Source organism: Vanacampus margaritifer, chromosome 15 (assembly GCF_051991255.1).
Source record: "Vanacampus margaritifer isolate UIUO_Vmar chromosome 15, RoL_Vmar_1.0, whole genome shotgun sequence".
NCBI lineage: Eukaryota > Metazoa > Chordata > Actinopteri > Syngnathiformes > Syngnathidae > Vanacampus > Vanacampus margaritifer.
This window is the reverse complement of record NC_135446.1, coordinates 17296648-17322514: the sequence shown is the minus strand read 5'-3', so window position 1 is coordinate 17322514 and position 25867 is coordinate 17296648. Positions and strand designations below refer to the sequence as shown.

General features: G+C 40.8%; 1 protein-coding gene across 2 annotated transcripts in view; it reads left to right on the top strand.

Annotated features, from left to right (window-relative positions):
• The first annotated feature begins 2714 nt into the window (after positions 1-2714).
• The window catches only part of fgf11a (fibroblast growth factor 11a), a 39610-nt gene continuing 16457 nt past the window's right edge, over positions 2715-25867 (top strand). For both annotated transcript variants that reach the window (XM_077544968.1, XM_077544967.1), the window contains exon 1: positions 2715-3813. In XM_077544968.1, coding sequence (XP_077401094.1) covers positions 3621-3813 — 193 coding nt within the window. In that variant the 5' untranslated portion in view covers positions 2715-3620. The remainder of the gene's footprint in view (positions 3814-25867) is intronic.

The following is a 25867-nucleotide window of genomic DNA, read 5'->3' as shown; positions in this document are numbered from 1 at the left end:
GGCCATTAGTAGGGGAAAAATAAATAAATAAATAAATAAAATAAAATAAAAATATTAAAAAATATTTAAAAAATATTTAAAAAAATATTAAAAAAATATTTAAAAAAATATTTAAAAAAATATTAAAAATAAATAAATAATAACTGGCCATGAGTAACACACTTGGGGTGACATCGTCTCCCTTTACCCAAAAAATGTGACCGACTCGTTGAAGACCAAAACAAGCGTAGGGTTCCTGTGACTGCCTGTGACTGCGACTCTCTAAGTCGCCCGCATCTCCGCCTTTCATTTCCTCTTATGTCATCCTCTCTTCACCAGGACGTTTCCTGTCTCTGGTCATGATGTCACAAACTCGTCTTTTTTTTCAACTCGCATCAAATCTGTGTCGACCGCCCCGCATGTCCCTTCATGTCGCGTCAATAGGGAAGTACACGCAAACAAAACACTGTGCGGGAGCGTATGCCTTATATAAAGCCCTATTTGGACCCTGGGCTTTCTACTTTGACAAATTCTTGTTAATGATCATTTTGTTGGCAGTTTGCGTCACGCGAGCGCGTAGCGACATTCATCGGGCTCTGCGATGCGTTTCCCGCAGGCCTGTACTTGTCTTGTTCCGCAGCGAGGCGAATGACAGAGGAGTGTTTTAATGGACTCTCCAGATGACATTGTGTGCGCTTACGCTATCAGTACACAGCAGTAAATAAGACTGGGAGGGTGAAAAGCTGTCTCGATTATATTTTTTAAACAGAGAATGTGTCTAGTTGTGTCACTCTAGACTAGATCACAAATTCACATATGAGCGTCCAGTAAACGTTACAATGTTTAAAATTGGACGATTGCACCAGTGTCAGTTTCGACGACCCACAAATAAAAACCAGCTCACCTCAAAGCAGGACAACAAACACGGCGTCGTCAACCTCTCCTTAAGCTCTGACGTGGTTTCATTTAAAAGCACAAAATTTCCTTTGGTCCTTCCTCGGGTCTCCTGACGGCCTCACGACTCTGGCTGGAAGTGTTCGGTTTAGGTGAACGGTATGGGATTTTTTTTAATAGGTTTTAGGTGAACTCGGTGAAAAAAACATTTTAATATTTGATTCAACAAAACCCCAAAATACCACAAGCAGACAAATTGAATTGTTTTTAGCCCAAATATATTTTTCTTCTGAATAGTAGGCTAATTATGAATATTGATGAAAGTATTTAAGTGCTTTTGCTTTCTGTGTAGCTACCAATTTTGATATAACTAACTCTGTTTGTTTTGTTACTTTCTTTATTTAATTGAAACATATTGTAAATTATTAAACCATACATCTCAAAAAAAAAAAGAAAAAGGTTTTAGGTGAACTAATGAATATACACACACTCGCACGCACGCACATACAAATAAAAAAAAATAAATTAAAAAATTAAAAAAGAAGAGCAATGATGATGACATGTCAAATCGGTAAAATTACCGAATGAACAATACTGAGCTCTGTAGAATTTTTTTTTTAATAAAATAAAAAATTTAAATAAAAGCACAAATGAATAGTCCTCATTGGGCATGTCGTAGCAACCCGGCGCCCTGTTTTTGCCGCAATTAAATGTAGTTGTCTGCCTTTTTTTTTTTTTTTTATGTCTAGAGGGCTAAGCAAGCATGAGCTTGGAAGATAGCGGAATATCATCATCTATCATATATAGTGGAAGCAGCACTGCCGAAAACTCAGCTATAAAACGCATGCTTGGCATCTGAGTTATGGCACTTTTTTTGGCTTTCCGCAATCCCAATGTTGATCAAAAGAGGTACACGGGTAAGGTGGGATGGTGGACTGGCCACTATTTCATTCTAAATCCTTATACGTTGGTCCAAGGGATGGACAAACTCTTGTCTCATTGTATTGCAAAAAAAAAAAGTGTATTTTCATTCCAATGTATGTAATCTGTAACTGAGAAACATGGCGGCCCCCTCCCAGTTCATTTGTCCTAATAATAGTGTCCGGAATGGGCAGTGGAGCCAGGAAATTACCGTAAATAAAAACAATCATGTCATTTTTTTTGTATAAAAGTGAGTCCCCCTTAGAAAGTATTTTTCGCCATTTAACAACGTTCTCACCCCCGGTTGTTTTCAGAAATACTCGGTAAACAGCGGCACATATTCGGGACTTTCTTTTCTTGTTTTTTTTTTTTTTGTATGAGATCCCGTGTGACGACGCATAACAAAAACATGGCATCATGTAGTCTCCCAATGAAATGACTATGAAATGTTTGCAAAAATTGATAATTTTGGAAAGAGGTTATAGCGCCACCTTCCAAATGGAATATAAACCCAGTAGGGTTCTGAGGTCTGCAGACTCGGGTGAATCAATGGACCCGAGAGTTCAAAGCAGGCACGGTGAAGCAGCATTTCGCCGTTATGCTGCACGCAAATGGGGAAAAAAAAGCCGGAGTAAACAGGAGTGAAGTAAGACCCAAGTTTGAACGCTTTTAAATCCAGGTTAAAAAAAAAACGATTGCCTCGCCTCGCCGTACCTGTTGCTTTGGCTCTCACACGTGAATGACTTTGGAAAATACAGTCGAAAGAAAAGTGCTGTGTTGGGAGTTGCAGGGTCACGGTGGCTGCAACAGGGATGGTATTTTCCTTTTTGGTGAGAGAGAGCGAGAGAGAGCAAGCGAGAAAGAGAGAGAGAGCGGGAGAGAGCAAGCGAGAGAGAGAGAGAGAGGTTGGAGGTTTCGTCTCTCTCGCTCATACAAAAACCTTTTCTTCTGCTCATGAAAAGGACCCATCCAGAAGCAGGTCGGACTTCTCCAAGCCGCTGTATGAACTGCATACCTGCCAGCTAGCCACTCCCTCCCCAATATCTCTCTCTCTCTCTGTGTGTCTCTCTCGCCCTCTCCGTCTGTCTCATTCCACTCATTCATCCCTCGTTCTGCCAGCTGCAAGGCAGCGAGCGTGGCTGAAGGACACGGCGCGCCGCTCGCACCCGGCGGAGGGACTTGGAGAGCTGGATCCGACATGGGGGGGGTAGATACCAATCGGCGCTACTCTTCCCAACCCCTTCCTCGCCCTCGCGCTTCTGCTCGTTGAATGTCACCTCTGGAAGGATGCTCGGATGGAGCGCTCCCACGTCTGCTCACTTGTCTGCTCAGGAACGCAGGACGGCATGAAGGACTCGGACAGGAGGAGTAAGTCGGGCAAGCGTCCCCCTTTCGAGCTGATACCTCAGGTTTGATCTGCTTGTGCACTTTTGGGACTTGCGCAGTGACGGTGGACAGTCAAGATTGAAGAATTCCACAATTGGGCGAATGGTTGTATCAAACTTCGCCAGAGTTCAAGGAGACTGGACCGGAGTGGAACTGATGTATTTATTTGGATGAGAACATGAGCTGTCCAAACAACAGAACGCAAACTAATCAATTCAGGGCTCGCCAAATTGTGATCTTCAACAAGCCTCCGTTTCAGTTTTGTGGTTTTTGAGGGTTCACCCCCTTCCTTGCCTTTCATCCATTTCCCCCTCATCTGATCGGCTCAAGACAACCGTAGCGTTGTTCCATCGCCCTGGGTGAACGGGCAGGGGGGTGGCCCACGGTACCCCCCGAGATCTGGGCGCCGCCGGGCCGCCAGCGGGCCCTGTGCTGGCAAGATGGCCGCCCTCGCCAGCTCCCTCATTCGGCAGCGTCGGGAGGTCAAGGACCCCCAGGCCAACCGTCAGATTGCCAGCAAGCGAAAGCCGTGCCCGAAAAGCAACAAGTCGCTCTGCCAGAAGCAAATCCTCATTTTGATATCCAAGGTCCGATTATGCGGCAGTCGAGGGAGAAAAATGGAAAAAAGACCAGGTGAGATCCACATTTTTTTCTTTTTGATTTTCGCCTCCTCTGGTCCATGTCTGCCTGTTGGTGATGGTCTCAGGCCAGATTACAAATTAATCCCAAATGCAGAGGACATAATTTCCAATCCAGATCTTAATCCCAATCTGGGAATCCTTCCAACCTCTATTTCTTTTGGCTGCACACAAGCTTCAATGGGATCATTTCCAGTCTGGTCTGCAAATCCACCGTCCCAACCCGTGTTGTGTCTGCTTTGCATGCCGTTTGGTTCGACTCAAAAGCGAAGCAATATCATGACAATTGCTGTTATAGAAGCGAGCAGCACGTCACACCCCTTTGCGCGGGGGCCCGATGACTTTGTGTTCTACTTTTACACCCCTTGAGGCAAGTTGCAGGTCATCTTTACATCGTCTTGTGCGTTAGCATGCTAATTGCACGATTAGCCACCGTAGCTCAACAAGATAAATGCTACATTTTGCTTATCTTCAACATCCTCCTCAGATTTATTGGATTATATACTTGGACTAGATTTCATACTAAAGGAGCATTGAAGGATTATCTTGATTGACGGCAATGCTAATTTGTGGCCACGAAGTAGCTCTGGCTCCAGTTTAAAATCAAAGTCAGCGCACCTTCACAAGGAAACGGTAAAATACAGGTAAAGGTCAGATTTTAGGTTACGCAATGGACGGGAATATAATGATTGAAAGGAATCATTATTACCAAAAGATGTTTAAAAATGGATGCCAGCTTGCTTTACCAGTGCATGTATGACCTTAAGGACATCAGGCATTGCAGTTTCCATCCGAGGTGTGCTCCTTTCGCCCATCTCGGCGTCCAAGCTATTCATGGGAATGACATGAGTTTTCCCATTGTCACAAATTAGCATTTTGTGTGCATGTTATGTCAATGTTGCGATTAGTATTCTTCGCCTTTATGGATTTAATGATGATGGAGTTTTTTTTTTTTTTCCCCAACGTCTTCGTGCAAAGGTGTGCGGCGACTGCGGTTGTTATGCATCTGCTGCTCTCGGACGTGTTTATGTGCAAAGTTCACGGCGATAATTACGCGGGCAACCTCTAACGGCAAGCAGCATCTGCCGCGCGGGAAGTCGCCCGCTTGCGCGATTACGGTCGTAAAATATGTGGGAATAGGTCGCAGCAGTGCCGGGAAAGCGGCGACATCGAGCCATTGTTGCGGGGGGGAGCGTCGCTATCGGCGTGGCCCCGACGCTTTTCACACGCTTATGGATTTATTATGGTAATGGCGAGACCTGAGTATGGAGGCTGGGGTGACATTATCGGGTTCACCGTTTCACTGATGGGGTCTGTGTTAAGTACCATGTATGGCAATGTGCATCTTCATCATTCTCTCAAGGAGGCAGCGCACGCATGTCGTCGTTTGCGTGTCCTCCCTCCCGCTTGAAGCCCCGGGGCCTGAGGGTACGGCTTGACCCTTTTCAAGGCTTCGCAGCAGCTGAATGACAGCTGAGAGAATGCGTGTTATTGTGGCGCATCGTACCGACAGCTGTTTCTAATATTATGGTTGCCTCGTGGAGCTGTCGGAGATGCTGTCACGCATCCGAAGTGGTTTGCTTCTGCGTCACTGCCTTGTACGTGGAAAGTTAGGGCGGCCGTTGTTTCACTGAAGGCCATTTCAGATTTGTTGGTTTGTGTGTGTGTGTGTGTGTGTGTGCGTGCGAGCCAGCTTGTTCCTGAAAATCCAACTTTTGCGTACCATTAGATTTTTGGCAAACCTCATACATCGATAAAGTAAAAAAAAAAAAAAAAAAAAGTGAGTTAAATTGTGGATGTAAAATATGGTAATTAACATTATAAAACTGCAGGGGTAAAACTAAGCCAATATGAGTTAAAAATGATTCAACCTGTCTTGACCCAGTTTTTAGGGTGTATAGGCCTACTGTATATTTTTAAATAACAGTAATAAAAATAATAATAATTGAAAGTACTTTCTATTTAATTTTCCACTTTTACTAGTACTGTTTCTTATTATTATTACTTCTAATAAATCAATTACTGAATGAGATAAATGAATAGAAAATCAAGTAAAAATGATTACTATAAATTATTAAAATAAAAATTAGAAATATCTGTATTTTCAGATCATATATATTTTATTTAATAATTAATTCAACTTAAAAGCTCATTAATTAAAAAAAACAACCAACAATTGAATACAATAAAACCATAATTTACCAATGTTTTCTATGATTATTATTTAAAAATAAAACAATTAAATAGTGAGATAAAGTAATGCAAAATAATTAAAAAAATATATTTTGTATATTATATAATTTTTTAAACTAACAATGAAATAAACCTAATGATTGTAAAATACTCAGTAATTTAAGCTATTTTTTATTGGATGTTTCTACAGATAGATAAATAAATAGATTCACTGAGTTATAATACACAACGTAGCAATGTGCTTCACATACTGTCATTAAAAGTACAACAAATTTAAAAGCAGTTACAAACAGAGAACAAAGAGATTCAAAAGGGGGGGAAATAAATTAAAAAAAAATATTAAAAAAATATATATATAAAAATATACAAATAAATTTAAAAATATATAGTTTGTTTACAATATATATTCATTTACCCTATAATATTCACTCTAATAATAAAGTATACCTGCAAATCGGGTGACCGTATTTTACACGAGTATTGATGAACTAATGTTTTTTAAGGATGATTTTGGGGGGGGCGTATTATACACAGGTGCATGTTATTCAAATTAATGCCACAAATTATACAGGCCTCTTAATAACATATGTACTCATTGGGCCGTACTTTCCCCACGTCTACCTTAACATTGAGTGCTTATACCTGCTCCGAAATGATGGATGCGTGTGGGCCGCGTGCTCCTGCGTCCTGGTCTGACCCACATACCTTCTCCCATTACGCAAGTAACCACATCTAACCGTGCAAACGATGACCCCCCCCGCACCACAGCCCACCCGTCTTATCCCAAGGTCAACTTGACCTACACGGACACCCAAATGAAGCCCCTACGTGCAAACAGACATTCCGATGAGCGCACGCACCCACGCAGACTAACACATCAGCAGATTGATGCGCTTACACAAACAAACGATGGGATGCCATGATAATTGAGGAAGCGGGTGCAGAGGGGAGATAAATGTCGCCCCTCCCCGTGCGCGCGCGCGTGCGTCCGATACGATCTAATGAGGACGTTAAGCCGCCTATTGGATATCAAAGCCAAACCGAAATAGCTTGCGTTGTCCTCTGAAGTCGCCGTGCAAACGCAGCCTCCAGGATAACAGCTCCGGTTCTGATCCGATCCGATCCGATCCGAGCCGAGCCGGGTCGGGTCGGTCCGTCGCTGAGTAGTTCCTGCTCGCTCGATTCATAATGTTGTGTCGTTAACGCACATCGATCGATCGATAATGCGCGGCCGCGTTTGGAGAGCACACATTGAACCAGTCCTATTTACTGCCTCTATAGAGCGGCCCGCCGGACAGGACCACACCAGGGAACAAATGGCCCTCTCTATTAGCTTATCTTCTCAAGGACATCGGGCCTTTCGCCCTCCCCGCCATGTTTTCTCGCTAAATCATTTTGTTTTGGGCCCGACGTCATCGAGCCCGCAGCTATTGTGCTGCTGTGTTACATCATGGCAGTGCCATTGTTAACGGATCAGTACAATGTGTGGCGAGCTGAATGTTGTACAAAACGGCATGGAAATGCGTCACAATATTAGGTACACCTGCACAATGTAATAATAGCATCCAATTCTGAAAAACAATGGCCACTGCTTTCTGTTGTGTAACAAACCCCGCTACCTTGTTAAAGGTTGCATTTGATGCGACTGTTTAGCGTTTGTGATGATGAACGCGCCTCCCCCACCAGCGACTTCTGGCTTATTGATTGATGGTTTGTTTTGCCGCAGAGTGTTTGTAGGGAAGCGGCCAGGAAGTGTATCAATCATCGTTATCAGACAGAAAGATTTCTGCTACTTTTCCTCAAAAAAAACCTTGCGCCAGAATCTTTAACTCGGAGAGCATTGAGTTGCACTTCAGACTCCGAAAGATAGATGGCGGTAGCAAACATCACAGCACGCCGCCATTATTTCACATTGGTTTCCTTGCAGTGGAAGGACAATATCAGTTGGTGGTGGTAATGCGCCATTAAGATGGTTTGCAACTGCCAATAGAAACCATAGAAGAAGAACAAGAAAGGACAATGCATTAGATACAGGCGTGTTATTTAGGTTACATCGGAGTTCCGTCTTTGCCGTTTCACTGGATTGCAGAATTTGAAATCATACATATTTAAAGGTATATTTGACTCATTGAGCCATTTTCAGTAGTAAAAAGTTAATATTTTGTCCAGAATGAATTTGATAACTTCATTATTTTTCATGTACAATTAATACCTTTAAAAATAAATATTTCCACTTACTGTCTACTGAAGATGACCTAACCTGTGCCGAGGAAGTAGATAACGACCAATCATGGCTCAGGTAACAAAATATTAACTATTTTCTGCTGAAAATGGCTCAATGAGTCAAGTATCCCCCTTTAGTTTTATATTACAGATTTTCTCTAACTAGCCACCTCTCCACCAAGGTTATTATAGTTAATGAAAACGAATGAAATAACTAAAGCTATAATTGGAAGAAAAATATCTTCGTGAAAGAAATAAAAAATAAAAACAAAAATGCTTCATCTACAGCTACATCTTACGTTCGTTAACTAACTCAAAGTAACTATAATCATACCAAAAATGTTTACGTCTATACAAAAGGAAGATCTAAATTGATAACTTACATTGATGTTTCTGCATTTGGCAATTTATTATTATATTATATTATTAGTATGGGATTTTTTTTAATGGGCTTTAGGTGAACTGATGAATACACACGCGCTCGCTCGCACGCACACACACACACACACACACACACACACACACGCACGCACATACACATACAAAAAATATATATATATATATATATGTGTAATATGTATATATATGTATATATATTTAAAAAAATATATATTAAATTTTTTTAATTGATTTGTTTTTTTTAAAAAAAAAGGAGAGCAATGATGATGTCAAATCGAATGAACAATACTGAGCTCTCCTGAGAAAAAAAAAAAAGAAAGTAAGATCTAAATTGTCTTTAATACACACTAATAAGTGATTTTTTTTTAATTTAAATCTTGCACTCAATGAATACTCCTTATATTTATAAATAAATATTGATGAACAAATATATGTATTTATTTATAATAATTATGTTATATTATATTATTATATCTATTTATTAATTTATGAACAAAAAAACTAACAAAAACTAGCAAACCTGCTCTAAAAACAAATTCAAACTAATTGAATAAAAAACAAAAAAAAGTCAAAATCAAATAAATACTACCAACAGGCCAGGCCCCGCCTTTTAAGACCACACACATTCAAAGTCACAGATACTGACGTATAGAACATGACAAGGATGCTCAACCCAAAGAACTGGAGCACTGAGGAAAGAAATTATTACTTTGCTAGTCCCCCTCCACTTATACAATGCGTATATAAAGGATGAAAAAGGGAAGGGAAAAAAAAGTTTGAAATTTGAAAAAACTAAAAGGATAGTGTATTTGAGTTCAACAGTAGTAATAGTCTTGTTAGTGCAAAAAAAAAAAAAATATATATATATATATATATATATATATATATATATATATATATATATATATATATATATATATATATATATATATTGGACTACCGTATTCAAGTATTGTAGGCTACAGAATATCGGTAGCTTTAATTCATCAGTATGGATCTCTCACGTTGGGTCAAATCCTCAACTTAAAACTTTAGGTATACGGTAACCCAGCATTGGCTCCGTCCCTTTTGGACCCCCAATTAAGGCCACGTCTGACCCAAAAGTTCCCTAGCGTCATCGTCTCTTTAAACAATGCTGACAGTTCAAGATCGGGATAGTAAAGCCTGCATTAGCATTTTATGTGCAATCAATTTGCCGCATGGTTTGTGCGCGGAAGCGAGCGAGACGTGGGTCACATAGCGATGCCACTTCAGCGGCGCGCACACATCAACACACATATATGTCAACACGCACCTGGTGGTCATGAGCGTGACATTGTCCCTGGCCAGGCTGACGCTGTCAAACTCATTAAGTCGTACGTCATCTTTTGTCCACTCGAGTGTGTGTTTACTTCTCACACAAACGCACACACGCTGCCCTGTCACTCATTATCTTGCCAGAATAAACTGTCCTGACCACAAATGGATGCGTGCCTGCTTGTGTACGTGTTCATTTACTTTGATCACGCAAAGACTGTGGCACCCCAAGGGCGGTGTCGGATTTGCTGACAGCCGGCGCTTTCTGACCGAAGCCCCGAATGGATCGCAACATTTTAGAAGGTGATTACGAAGATTAGAATTTCCACTTGAAGAAGTGAAGAAAAGCCCTGAAAAAAGCATGCACATCCCAGTTGGATTGTGTCATATTTAACACATTTCGGTGCTTCTTTTCCTAATCAGCCTTCCATTTCTTTGACTTTCCTTCGCCTTGTTTTCCTTCCCTGTGGAACATTTAAACATGCACGCATGCATCTCTGCACTTAAAGCGCAGCTGCCAAGTGAATACATGCATCGCTCTGAATAATGTAGCTTCACTGTAGGCATGTGCGCGCTTTAAACGTGTATCAATGTTGGTTCTGGACCTTCGTGTATTAGTTGAGTGCATGTAAGTGCATTTTAATGAGAACTACACAAAATGCTGTACAAAGCTTATCACTAGGTTCCTGCAATTCACGATACAGACAACCCCCATTAAAAAAAAAATCTTTTATAACTTTCGTATTTGGTAGAACAGCGCATGTAGACAGACAATATAACAATATTCACAGGCATATATTCTTTATCCTCTTTACTCTTCCTCATAGACTGCCCCCCGGTGGCCAAAACAAGCACACCAAAAGGAGCAACGCAAAGCAAAGTAAATCCGTTTTCCTTAACTTGGAGGTACTGAAACCCCACCAGTTTCCTGTGTGCATTCACTGAACCCTTCTTTGTTGAAAAGTAAAATTATTTTTTTTCTCTCTTTAAATTCAAGACATATGACACATGAACAAAATTGACAGGTAAAGTTGCCTCTCCATCAATTCAACTCTAGCACTTTCAAACAACCAGCGCTGTTTTCTTAAAATGGAAGCCAGGCGCAGCAGATACAAGGAAAGGAGCAGAGGCCCCAGAATGGAACCCTGTGGAACACCATACGTTCTGTTATACATGTGAAATCATATTCCACTTTTACGTTTGACCACTTTTTTTTTTTTAATCAAGTCCAACATCATAGTATGCTTTAAAAAGCACATTACAAACATTTTTTGTTGGGATTTTTTTTAACACTGATACTTAGAAACTCCCAATCACTCAAAGTTGTCATAAGGTGTGCGTGGATGAGGAAAGGACCCAAAACGCGAGGAGAAACGGCAGAGGGAGACAGGAATATAGAGACATGTGAGTGGATGAGAGGAGGCTGGCCGCCATGACAGGACTGGACGGGAGTGACTAAACTGTGACGTGGACGACTTGGTCAGCAGTGGCGATGGCGGCCATTTGGCCGGTGACGAGGAATTCTTAGTAGAGATGGGACGTTTGACACTGAGACTCCGGAGCATGTGTCAGCCAAGTGAGACAGACTGCTCGAAACAATGTCTCAAAAACCCCCCGATCAAACCTCCGTGATCACGTGCCGATGACGTATGCGGCTTTATGCGCGCTAATGAGATACCGGAAATTACGTAACTGATTCAAACATTTCGGCGCGGTGTCAGCTGTCAAAAGGAGACACCAAACGAACACAATAGAGCAAATATTGCCTCATGTAGATATTTGCTTCACTTTATGTTCACCTGGAAAAGTTAGTTATTCGGTATGTTTCCAACAAAAGTATTCCCACAATGATGCATTTAAAGTTTCCAATTATGCATTCTTTTTAAATCGTGTGTAGAAGATACAGGCTTGACCCAAGTATTTTCCACTGAGTTGCTATAAGCGCTTCTCCAAGACCCTCAGTCACATCTCCCAAAGACTGATGTTGAAATACTTGTCATCTGGCTTTACAGCGCCCTTGTGTCATATCCAAATCATGTTTATAAAAATCGAATGAGTAACAGGACATCACATTGAACCAAAGTACGGGTACAGTGTCAAAATATTGCAACACTTCCATGTGTACCTGATGATCATTAGACAGACACAAATGTAAGACTGAATGTACTGGTGTTATGTTGGAATATAAATCAATCAGGCGAATCACTTTGTAGATTATAGCTGCTATGACTCCAGCTGACCACCAGATGTCACCGGTACGATCTATCTTATGGGGCTTTGAAACTTCGACTCTTTTTCCAAATCAATCAGCCGAAAGCCTCAAAAGCTTCACAAGGCTTCATTGTCCCATCTCAAAATTCTTAGCGTTGACGACGAAGGCTGCTTGGCGGCGAGGACTAAGAAGACTTAATTGAGACTAGCCGTGCTACTTCCACACATGACATCGACGATGCTCCCACACGGACTAAATACACCCACACTAATGAGACACACCTGGGGAACACAATAGGCCGAGGGCACTGATTGGTCACACACACACACAGGAAAGGGAAGAAACACACAGGTGGACGTGATCAGACATAACGAGTCAAGGGGAGAAATCAGGAACACATGACAGACACCAACCACAGACAAAAACAACAAACACACCCATAATAAACAAAGCCCAACCCCTACAAAACCGAAACATGACAAAAAATATGGCCGAACTTTCTATTTTGACAAAACATGTCTAATTTCTACTGTAAAGCAGTATTATGTTGACGAGAAAAACTAAACTCTTAAAATCCGCTAAATTCTCACGCGGACAAGTTGTGCCCCGTGATGGGCAAGCGCACAGGTGCGTGACATGTCCTTCACTTGACAGACTGTGGCAGCCGTCTGATGGCACACACACGCAAACACACAGAAAATATCTGCAAGGCTCTCGCTCAGAAGTTCGTTTGCGTGCAGATGAGAGTGAGAGCGCAGCAGAAGTTTTTCCAAAACTGGGGCCTCCGCCATTAAATTATCCATCATGCAATTAGACCCGGCGAGGGGAAAGTGGACGGCGGACGAAGAAGCTCCCCCCTTAGCCGTTCATTAAGCTCCGTGCTGGTGAGGAGGCTTAAAGTTAGACGAGCCTTTTATATGCGTATCATTCTTTTCTTAAATCAAACTAGGAGGCATTTTCAGGCCAGATGGGAAAATTGAGGCGACGACAAAAGGGCAAAGAGAGACGGAGCTGCTGCGAGGCCCCACGGGAACATTGGGTCATGAAGGACAGCCCTTCCCTGAAATGTATCATCATTATTTTTTCAAGCGTTTCGGCTTTATTGGCCGTTTTGAAGTGGGACGCGACGGCCCGGCCCGCCCCCCCCCCTCCGGCGCTCGGGTGCTGACATTCAGCAAAGGTCACGTGGGCGTAAAGAAAAGAAAACACCTCACATCGACACACCGCCCCTTTGATTCATGTCCCGTGCATAAACGGAAATATTAACATATATATTCATGTTTAGTGTGTTTCACATAAGGAGGGGGGGGGGGGGGGGGCGCATTAAATTCTCATAATAAAACTGAAGATGTAATGTAATAAGACGTAATATGCAATAAGACGGGTGGGATCTACGAAAAACCCATTTTAAGAAAAAAAAAAAAAAAAAAGAACATTTTTAATTTTTGCATTGCGTGTCGGAAACTACACATCTACGGTCCTTCTAAAAAGCCCAAGTATTGACCCCGGGAGCTCTTGACTGATGTTCTCCGCAGTATTGACCTTAGCGAGCGAGAGAGACATAGCAACAGAGGCGTCCAAGGTGGGAAGGAACGGAGATGCGTCTTGCCCAGATGGGCCGATAGCGAAGAGGAAGTGCGAGCTAAAAGCCGCTCGATAGTAGTGAGGACGAGATGGCGGCGATTGGGGGGGAGACACCAGGAGTTAGCTGGCCAAAGGGGGGGGGGGGGGGGGACATTCACGGAGGGATGAAGTTGAAGATCGCAGAAAAGCTCACTTGCAAGGAGAAAGTCAAAGCAAACAAGTACCACACAAACTGAAATCTAAAAGTCCAAAATAATTATTACTATGATTAACAACACACATTTTGATGACTCGGCACAACAAAATGTTTTTTTTTTTTAATTAATTGCATAGTGATCTTGCTGAGAAGGAAAATTTATTCTGACCCTATAATTTCATGTTGTCATCTGCAGAGCTGGAAGAAAATAACGCTAATATTATTTTTGACATGACTGTAAAGTGTCAGTTTTGCCAAACTTACCTTGAAAATGTAACTTAGTTACTTTACAGATGACTGGCTTTAAAAAAGTAACTTAGTTACTTTACTGATCACTTGGTTTAAAGAGCAACTAAGTTAGATTACAAGTTACTTTAATACTTTAATTACACATGGTTTTGCCACTTAATTGGAAGCCTGTTTTTAAGTGATATTAAAAAAATTCTATTAAAAATAAATAAACACAGCAACCTTTTTGACGTGCAATTATATAATTTTAAAAATAGTGAGTCTTTTCAGGATTCTATTTAACAAATTTGCTACTAGTTTTTAATTAAAAAAATAATCAAGACTAAAATTATTTTCATTTTTTTATAGAATTAGTAAAATAATTCTTATTTACTTGACTTACAGTATTTAACAAAACTATTGTACATTGTTTATACATATGACAATTGAATTTAGGAAACTCCTGCTGTCACACAATCTTAAAATAGTGACTGTCCTCATCTTGAAAACATCTGAAAAATCTCTGATAATGGACATGTGAGTCTCAATGCGCTGAAAATGAATGTTATTTTTGAACACTCCCACAATGCATTTCACAATGTTCAGTACCAGAGTTTCTCCCCATTCTTAAGTGTTCTACAATCAAGGGTGCACATAAAAAATATCGGTGTGGTTCTCAAATGAGCATCACAGGCTGTTGTTTGGAGCTCATTTTCTTTCCCATCATATCTGGGAAAATGAGGGCCCACGGGCCACATCCAGGAAGTCAAACTAAAGCTATTTTGATGTGCATGCGTGTCAGCAGTGCAAGCGAACAAAAGCAGCGACTTGGCTTCAACTGAATTGAAACAGTTTTTGTGGGTAAAAAAAAAAAGAAAACACGTTCAATTAGTTGTTACTCCATAATGTGCTTAATTTAAATTTAAACACTGTAACATGTTACTGATCCGTACTTCACTTTACGCTTCTGTCCAATATTATATAAGAAGGAAGTGATGTTACTGCGACATCTCAATGTGACTGGAACCTGCAGGCTTGAGACACAGCAGCTTGAAATATTAACTACCTCTCTCCCCCCCACACACACACACGTGCACACACACACGCACACACACACACCCTCAGGGTCATGTTGTGGTTTCCTGCGGAAGTATACATGTAAGATTAATGTCATTGAGGGAAGGCGGGGAATACTAATGAAAGGCAAGGACGGTCATGGGAGCGCGTGTGCCTCGGCGCTGACGTCCGATTGCGGCCGGTTTGCGTGCGGCACCGGGAAACACTCGGGAAGAGTCGGGAGGAGCGTTTGCTGGCACATCGCCGAGGGGAAACATCGATCCCCGGCTGTGCGTGCATGACTGGAGTTGTGACAAGTGCGCACATGAGGTGCAGAGTGGGACGTTTCAAATGTTTAGTCGGCTTTCACTCCCTCAATGCATTAGTTCCGTGTATTGTTTTGATTATTCATCCTAATTCAAATTCTCTAGCATAATTGTTTCGAGTGTCCTGATTTCCTTCTCGTGCAATGGACTAATCCATTTACTTGGCCAATACAGAGGACAGTTTTGATCGAATTATTAATGTGGGGAGACCCTGACGAAACTTTATCTGTTCATCTCATAAGAACCTGTTGGAAAACAATCCTTATGTTTTCCGCGTGTTCGTAATGTTGTTTTCAGAATCAGACTTGGGATCGGTGAATCAGGTTTCCTTCGAAGGATTTATTATCAGAAGCTTTTGAGACACACAGAAAGGACAGCCAAACGCCATTTTGATTCCCCATGTGTGTGTGGCTCCTCCCACTCGCAGTTGCCATTATACTCCCAGCATTCCAAAAAGCCCCCCCTCTTCCTCTTCCTCTTATAATTAAATTGAAACAGAAGATTCTCTTCAAACCTTCAGTTGGAAAATAAAAACTGAATTACATAATTCCCCTTGCAATTTATTGTTATAACTACTGTTAAAAATTAATGCGATTAATTTTTTTAATCATAATTAATCGCATGACTTCAATAGTTAACTCATGATTAATCGCAAATTTTATATCTGTTCTAAATGTACAATAAAATGTACAAAATATTTTTCATACTCTTTTTAACATTAAAGTGGGAAATATTTGTTAAACTAATAAAAATATGGCTGCATCTATAAGTCTGTAATTTCATATTCATTCATAAAATTTTGTTAAAATTAAAATTATGTACTGTAAAAATATGAGTGTGATATTGATTTGTGTTGGTCATTTTTCTGCCACTAGATGGCATAATTGCATTTGAAAGACTTCCGTAACAGCTTAGTGCATTCTTCTTTTCATATTTAAAGCTATCTAATCTTTAACATGAAGTAACTTGTGAAATTCTGCCCATTTTTAAAATTGTAAAATATAACTTCACCCCAGTCCCCACAAATGAATGCATTATTATTAAATGTATTACTGCTCAATTTTGACATGAACGTGTCTGCTGCATTGTAACTGGAATTCCCCCAGTACAGTCTTTCCAAGTGCGGGGCGGTTATTAAATCGCACGTTAAAAAAAAAATGGTGGCGTTAAAGGAACTTTAAATTAACGCACTAATTTTGACACTCCTAATTAAAGCCTTTTTCGCAAAAAAAACATTAAGTAAACATACCATTTGTGGCCCACACAAAACGATGGGGCGGGCCTGCTCTGGCCCCCGGGCCTTGAGTTTACCACCTGTGCAGTGCTGCATGGATTCGAACGAAGCTGGGTCAAACCGGAGGAGAAATTCTCTGCAAATCAGTTTAATTAAAGAGTAGTGATGCATGAGATTGCGCTGGGAGCCTATGGTGCAAAGGATATGATTACACAGGCAGGCACACACAGATTGGGGGGACACAAAAAAAGAAACATGCTAGATGATTCTGCAGCGAGATTTTTTTTGGAGGGGACAAGAAACGAGGGGTTGTTTCCCTGCTGTGGTCCCCACCTGGAGCCAGGTGGCTAATTAATACGGTCGTCAGGAGGTGTGTGAACCGGGTCGTATTCTTGGGAGGACAAACACAATCTGAAAACAAAAATTCTAGTGGGTTTAGCCGATGGTACAGAATTGGACTTTACCAACAAATCATGATCGCTGATAGCCTAAATTAAGCAAACAAAAAAAATGTCCATCTTGAACAGTGTACCATTCTCAATGCTTCGGAACTAATGAGGGAAGGCTAGGTGCTAAGCTAACTTGTTTCGCATGAGCTGCGGCCGGCTAGCTATCACGTCTAAAGCACCAATTCTTGCCTCCACGGTGGCGAATAAGTTACATTTCTGATGAATCTTGAAGGGGGTCTTCTGCCCAGATTTAGTCATAACTGTTTTAATTTACTTATTTCCTCGGTAGAACTTTTATGTGTGGTCGAAGTCAATGTGTACTGAATGATGTCTGTAGGGCCTCCTCTATTTTCACAACATTTGTCTGTGTTTGAAGTCAATGTGTATTGAATGATGTCTGTAAAAGTCTTATTTCATGTCTGGTGAACTCTGGGAGCTTGGGGGTTTTGTGGTACCGCCCTTCAAGATAGTATAAGAATGTTGTAAGTCCTAAGAAATCTTCGCACTTGCGAGAGGCTGCAGCTATTGTCTGGGAACTCGCTTGTGCCCGGAATATTCTGTAGAAATAACCAACATTCTCACTACCCGAAAGAAAACGAACACGCGGAGGAAAAGATCATTTTCTCCAACAATATTATTATCACTAAACGAATGAGTAGCTTACTAGTAAAAATTAAATGAATAAATAACAGGAAAAGATGAGAAGCCATGCTAACCGCTAAGCTAAAGTGAAATATGGAGTCCATGTTTTCCAATTTTGCAATTCAAGGATTGCAACAATTTGTGGGTCACAAGTGAAGCCTTTAAAACAAGAAAAATTAATGAACAGAGAGCAAGAGGTGGCAAAAAAAAAAAGACAAATTAAGACAAATGAGCCAAAGATCCTAATCACGCAATCTAATATGTGCGCAATTAACCAGAGGGAAGCGATGAGACACTTCCGTGCGCGACGTGACTGACATTTGCGTTGGTTTGACTGATGTGTTGCGGCACATCACTCGGCAGAACCGGGCGTTTGGGGCCGGTGTTCACTTTGCAAATGAAAGTGATGAAAGTGATGTGACCTGCGGCAAAAAGCAACAACAACAACGAAACAACAAAAAGTTCTCGTTAGGCATCTCTTAATTGCCTCATTTGGGAGAGAGGAGAGAAAGTGTCGCCTCTTTTTTTTTTGTGATGACTCCTGACACTCGTTAAGACTGCATTTTCGGTCTCCTGAGTGTGTGTGTGTGTGTGTGTGTGCGTGTGTGTGTGTGTGTGTGTGTGTGTGTGTGTATGTGCCTGATTAGCATTGTGCCCCATGTTTCACTGCTGTGGCTTCTGAGAGAGAGGCTATGACAGAGCGAGCATGCAGAAGAATGAGAGAGAGTGAAAGAGAAAGAGAGAGAGACAGAGAAAGAGAGAGACATGAAGGAGGAAGAAATGCTGGCTCAGCATTGTGCCATGCAGAGTGGAAGGAAAAGTGAGGTGGGAGGTGAGCGACGCTGAACACTTGGCGGCCAAAACATTAGGTACAAGCGCACGTCTCATTAGCTCCATCAAAGAGCTCTTCTCATATCGTCACTGCTGGGTGAAACCAAAAAAAACGGCATTTGGCATTGCTCAAGAAGGTATCATTTCTTACAATGCTATCATATATTGCGCACTAAAATAATTTTAAAAAATCATGTTAATCGCGGCGGCTGACTGGTTAGCACGTCCGCCGTCAAATCATGTTGACATACTGGACCAGATAAAAATAACTAAATAAATCATCACAAAAGCAAATTACACTGTATCTAATCGATTTTCAGTATTCGTCTAAACATCATCCAGACTTCCAATCTTGAGGCAACATAATGCTGCACAGTTCCCGCAGAGGGAAAAAAAAAAGGTGGAGTTATAAGATACTTCTCAGACAGTTGATAGATTTGTTGTCCAACTATTTCACTTTTTTACGTAGGGACCGACTAGTAGTATCAATTTGTGGGAAAAAAAATCTCAAATTGACCATATTTGGACATAAAAGTTTTCTATAGCAGTGTAGAATTGCCCTAATGTCTATGGAGGACCAAAACTGCCAAAATTCTAAATAATTACATGACTAAATAAATAAATGACTAAAAGTGAAAATAAAAACGGATAGAAAAAAAAAATCAAAAATGAAATCAAAAAAATAAATATAAATGGAAATAAAAACAACAACAAAAGGTATAAATGTATATATACATAAATAAATACAATTTGATTAAATTTTTGAATTACACTTTTTATATCTGTTTTTATTTTCACTTTTAGTCATTTATTTATTTAGTCATTTATTTATTTAGAATTTTGGCATTTTTGGTCCATACTGCCAGTACGAAATGTTATTTATATGGACCAAAACTGCCCAAATTCAAAATAAATAAAATGACTAACTTATTAAAAGTGGAAATAAAAACAAATGTAAAAAATAGAATAAAAAAATTAAATACAAAAGTGTATATATATATATATATATATATATATATATATAAATGACTGAAAGTGAAAATAATGGAAATAAAAACAAAAAACTATATATATATATATATATATATATATATATATATATATAGTTTTTTGTTTTTATTTCCAGTTATATATATATATATATATATATATATATATATATATATATATATATATATATAGTGGTACCTTGGCTCACGAACTTAATTGGTTCCCACGGAGAGTATGTGAGCCGAAAAGTTCGTCTTCCAAACAAGTATTTCCCATAGGGAACCATTGAAATGAGAATAATCCGTTCCCAGGTCCCCATAAAACACAATTTTCTACTAAAAAAGCCTTAAAACGACACAAAATATACCTTATTTTATGTATAATAAATGTGCTATTGTATTGTAATTAAAGAAATACACTGTACTGTATAATAAAGTGTTTTTATTTGCAAAACTTGCAACTTGCCTTTGTGATGGTACAGTAGTTGAAGGCTTGATGGAATGGAGTGGGAGGAGGAGGGAGGGAGGGAGGGTTGGGAGGGAGTTACTGTTTGGAAGGAGAGTCCTCCGGTGTGGCTTCTCTTCTTTGCTTCTTAGGAGACTCTTTATCCTTGTTGCTGACTAAAAACCTCTTAATTGACACCTGTTGCTTTCTGAGTTGTAAGGTCTTACGAAACTGAGGCATCACATTATCATTCATCATGTTGATGATTCTCATAGCCACAGTTTTTTCTGAATGGTACTGTTCGACAAAAGCCTGCACATCACTTCACTTTGCTAACATGGTCTTGATGCTCTCACTTGATGCTGACAAACGCGCACCTCGTTCGTGTTTGTCGATGATCTCCTTCTTCTGCTCGACCGGTAATTTTCTTCAATGTCTTCTTAGGCTTAACACTAGCCTTTTGTGGGGTCTTTTTCGGTCCCATGGTAGCAAAAGTACACTCCAAAATGATCCAAAATGTCTACCGAACACAAACCACGTCCGCACTCAAACAAAGGGGGCAACGAACCGGGACGCCGTGAGCGTGCGTCGGCTTCTCGTGATTTCTCGTGTCGCGAGATTTGGTTCGTCCGCCGAAAACGAGTTCGTCAGCCGAGACAAAATGCTCGCGAATTTAATGTTCGTGAGGCGAAAAGTTTGTGAGCTGAAGCGTTCGTGAGCCGAGGTACCACTATATATATATATATATATATATATATATATATATATATATATATATATATATATATATATATATATATATATATATATATATATATATATATATATTTAACTCTTTGACTGCCAAAAACGTTAAATAACCTATGGAGGAGTGCCAAAGACGTTAAAAGACGTTTTTTTCAAAACAGAGGTGAAACTAACCATTTTCTATTGTTGATTACTGAAAAACGGAAGAAGGTAGAAACAAACGTTTTTTTTTCTCATGAAAGATGAGAGTCCAATCTTTCATTTGGTAGTATGTGTGTTTCCATAGTCCAAACACATAATTTTCTGTGGACCTTGAAAGATCAGTCAAAATGCTTAAATCGGCTGGCACCCACGGCATCCCTTTTCTGAAAACGCTTGGCAGTCAAAGATATATATATATATATATATATATATATATATATATATATATATATATATATATATATATATATATTACAAATACAACTGGATTTCATTTTTGAATGACATTTTTTAATATCCGTTTTTATTTTCACTTTCAATCATTTATTTATTTATTTAGTCATTTGTTTATTTAGAATTTTGGCAGTTTTGGTCCTTCATAAATGTCTTCGTACTGTGTAAGTATGTGTTAATGCAGGAACTAGTTAAGACCTAATGCCCTTACAGGTCCACATGATGCTGCACCCTCCTGGTCTAGAACAACGTACGAGTTGTATCAGCACGGTTATTGCGCCACTTTGTCTCCGTCGCTTGCGCTTGTGAGTGATGGCGTCGTACGCTTCAAGTGTCATCTGGAGAGCATCTATAGACAGGAAATTGGTTTGGATTTCCCCCTTAATGGCTCTTGGGGGAATATTGCCATCCATCTTGGTAGGAGCCACACTTAGCATGAAGAGGAGACGTACAACACCGCATTAAACAGCTGAAAGATGGAGGATACCGAAGGAGGAGGGGCCAAAAAGCGATAAAGAAAGAAGAGAGGACAGAAAAAGGCGCGTGGGTGGGAATTGTGGTTCCTGTTCATCGAATCCTTTGAGTGTTGCAACAGTGAGGTGATCGATCTCCCCCACGCCGCTTTCATCGTTGCCTCCCTCGGACCTCCTCGACCTTCATCCTCGTCCTTGGCTCCGTGTCACCCCCCCCCCCCCCCTTGCCACCTTCAGATATCATCTCCCCCTTCGCCCTCGATTCCGGATTTATCTAATCACATGCAAAATCCATTTCTAGCCTATTTGGTATATCTGGTGCCTCTGAAGAAAATGCCCGCTTTTCAACTTGATTGATGGGAAACCTCTACAGCACCGGCCGGCACTGGCTGGAAGGGTAGATCCTGATGTGGCGTCATTTGACAAGGAAGCAAGAACATCTTGGCTCTGCCGCTACCATACTTTGTGCTCTGTATGCCATTTTTTGTGCCCGTGACAAGAAATGTGACTCAAATTTCTGACCCCAGTTCCAGAACCAAGTTCATGTGACGTCACACTTGCCATTGAAAGCTATTTCCACACACTTCCTTCATCTCGTACCCCCACTCCGGCCCCCGCTGCCGTCACCAACGGCGTTCTTGGCTGCTCTCTTGATGTACGCTTTTGTCTTTTCTCTCTCATCCCGTTTTCTATCTGGCTCTTTATCCCGTGCGCTTATCTTCCTCCCCACATGCACTCTCTGGCGCTTTCGTCCCCAGCGGCTTCTTTTGTCCCTCAGACTCGATCATTAGACCCTTTTTTTTTGTTTTTAAGCTTTAAATCATTGTCTCTCTGAGTACAGTTTGACCTCATCGTCTGTACATTTGTCTTCACCTTTTCAGGACTTTTTTTTTTTTTTTTTTTAAGGAAGAGTCCATTCACTTTAGACCTTTGCTTGAACTGCTCATTCATTAAACAATTCTTGGGTTTCTTAAGACGACAATCAGCTCAGCGTTGATCAGCCGAAGTTGGAGTAAGTCTCAAACTTCCAAGTTTCAGTTTCAGATCAGGCCATGACGCAGGTAATAAAATCACTCGCATAAGGAAATTTGCAAAAAACGGACAGATTTGATTTTTTTCAAACTTAAGGACCTTTAAAATGCAGAAAAACACAACGAAACGTTTCCTGCAAACAATCGGACGGACAAAGATGAAATGGAAATTGAAAAGAAGTACTCCCAGTTAAATGCGATCATCATAATCCTATTAGATAAATAACAACATCCTAATAGCCTCTGGTGAGAGCTTTGGTGGTGTTTATTTATTTATTTTTTTTCCGATCTTTTTATAAGTCAACTTTACCTGCTTTGCGGCCTATTTCTTTTCTTTAGTCGGCTTTAGCGGAATTCACGTCTTGTGTGCATGTGTCGTCGTTCATATGGCTTTGTACTTTTTCCCCCCAATCATTCTCGAAGGTGCAAACTTTGGGCTTTGACTGCACTTCATCACTTTCATCCCTATTGATCCTCCGAAAAGTGTTAAGCAAAAGGGAGGGAGGGGTTGATTCACTCTTCTTGCTGTCAAAATGATTCACGCCATTGTTCTGTCACCATCCCTCCACATGTTCCACATATATATCCGTCCGTCCGTCCGTCTTCTTCCGCTTATCCGGGGTCGGGTCGCGGGGGCAGCAGCTTTAGCAGGGAAGCCCAGACTTCCCCCTCCCCAGCCACTTCAGCCAGCTCATCCGACGGGACCCCAAGGCGTTCCCAGGACAGCCGAGAGACATAGTCTCTCCAGCGTGTCCTGGGTCGTCCCCGGGGCCTCCTGCCGGTAGGACATGCCCGGAACACCTCCCCAGGGAGGCGTCCAGGAGGCATCCGAACCAGATGCCCGAGCCACCTCAACTGGTTCCTCTCAACGTGGAGGAGCAGCGACTCGACGCTGAGTCCCTCTCGGATGACCGAGCTTCTCACCCTATCTCTAAGGGAGATTTTTTTTTTTTTTTTTTTTGCATCAAGTGTTTACCATTAGACGCCATAAATGCTGAGAGTTGAAATATTAGCGGTTGTAAAATCCATACTGTATATCCACAGATTAATAGCCCCGGGGCCTCTCGTGCTTATGGTGAGAGAGCGAGACAGAGCGAGAGTGAGCGAGAGAGAGAGAGAGAATATTGGAGTCAGTAGGGAGTAACAAGCTTATTAACTGTGAAAAAGAGGCAGGAAGTGGTTGTTGGAAGCGGCGCCTGACTGCAGTCAAGCAGGACTTTCCCCAAAATGCTTCACTAGTAAATGACGTTGACCTTTGCGGCGGCGACAAAAGACGGCGGATTGGCCCAGTTTGACTTAAACAATACGAACATAAAAAGCACATGTAGCGGTTCTGCATCCTGGCAGGTGTAAATTAAAGCTGCCTTGGAGAGTTATTACTTGACGGTGTTTTGTCTCCAGCTGTCAGTCGGTGCCAACAGCAGCAACAACAACAACAACATGTCAGGCGCTGACTGAGGAGGGTGCGTTGCGATATGCATATTGAACGCACAATTGGGAAGGGCGGGACTCGGCTGCAGGGAGACATCAGCTCTGTGCTTGCGACAAGCAATTAGCGTGGCTTATTATGAATTTATCCTTTAAGGATTTTGACTTTACAAGTCAGGCAGGTGACACGAATAATTCTCAATCAATCCGTTTTCATTCAAAGGCCAGCCCCAAACCGTTTGCTCTCCGTGTCCAGTGTAGGCACCTGGATAGACTTTCTCTGGCTTTGCGCAAACGCCTGCTCTAGGAGATACTGCGCTTTCTGTTGCTAGGAACAGATTTTATCAAGTGTTGTATTCATTTTGAATTGATATCCCCTTTGAGATGCTGAGGGAGAAAAACGGAATTACTGTCTTTTCTGAAGGTCAACAACTGCCTCCCTCCCACCACTTGGGGCTACACCAAGGCAGATGAGCTAAGCGGCACATGGCCACATGTGTGGTTTGAGGCTTAATTTGGGATTAACACTCAGGATATTACAGATTACTACACTCCAGTTTGACCTTCTGTGTCAGGCCAGCCAATCACGGATGGATGAGCTTTTATCTGTGGCGGTTTCCAGAACGACTGGTCGAGGTTGTGGTGTCCAATCAGAGGCCATGATGTTATGCGTGTTGCCGGACAGATTCGACATGAATTATTATTTTTTTTAACTCATTAACTGCCATTGACGGCTATAGACGTCAAAAATTCATTTCAACTATTTCTATTGGTTTAACATTTTTTTCCCCTTTTGCTAAGAAGAATATAAAAACCTAGAAAAAAATATTGTAGATTTAAAACAGATATAAAATTTGTGATTAATTGTGTAGTCATGTGATAATTACAATTAATAATTTTAATCGCCTGAGGGGCCTAATTTAGAAAAATAAATAAAAAATAAGGGGCGTTTAATCGTAATTAATCGCATGATAATTTTATCTGTTATAAATGCACAGTAAAAAAATTCTAGGTTTTCATAAAAAATGTAATTAAATGAAAAAATGTAAAACTAATAGAAATAGTTCACATGAATTTTTGACGTCTATAGTCGACAATGGCAGTGAATGAGTGCAACAATTTATTGACAACTGTTATTAACTCTTTGACTGCCAGACGTTTTCAGAAAAGGGATGCCGTGGGTGCCAGCCGATTTAAGCATTTTGACTGATCTTTCAAGGTCCACAGAAAATTATGTGTTTGGACTATGGAAACACACATACTACCAAATGAAAGATTGGACTCTCATCTTTCATCAGAAAAAAAAAAGTTTGTTTCTACCTTATTCCGTTCTTCAGTAATCAACAATAGAAAATGGTTAGTTTCACCTCTGTTTTGAAACAAACGTCTTTTAACGTCTTTGGCACTCCTCCATAGGATTTTACTAAACGTTATTTAACGTTTTTGGCAGGCAAAGAGTACTATGTGACTTTGAAAGCAATGTGAAACAGTGTGTTTAAATGATTACATATTGCTGCTGTAAATGATTTAAAGAGATGTGCAGTTAGAAGACCGAGACTTTATTTTAACATGAAGGTACGGGTTGAGTAAAGACTCACACACACACACACATACGTACACACACAACCCGAC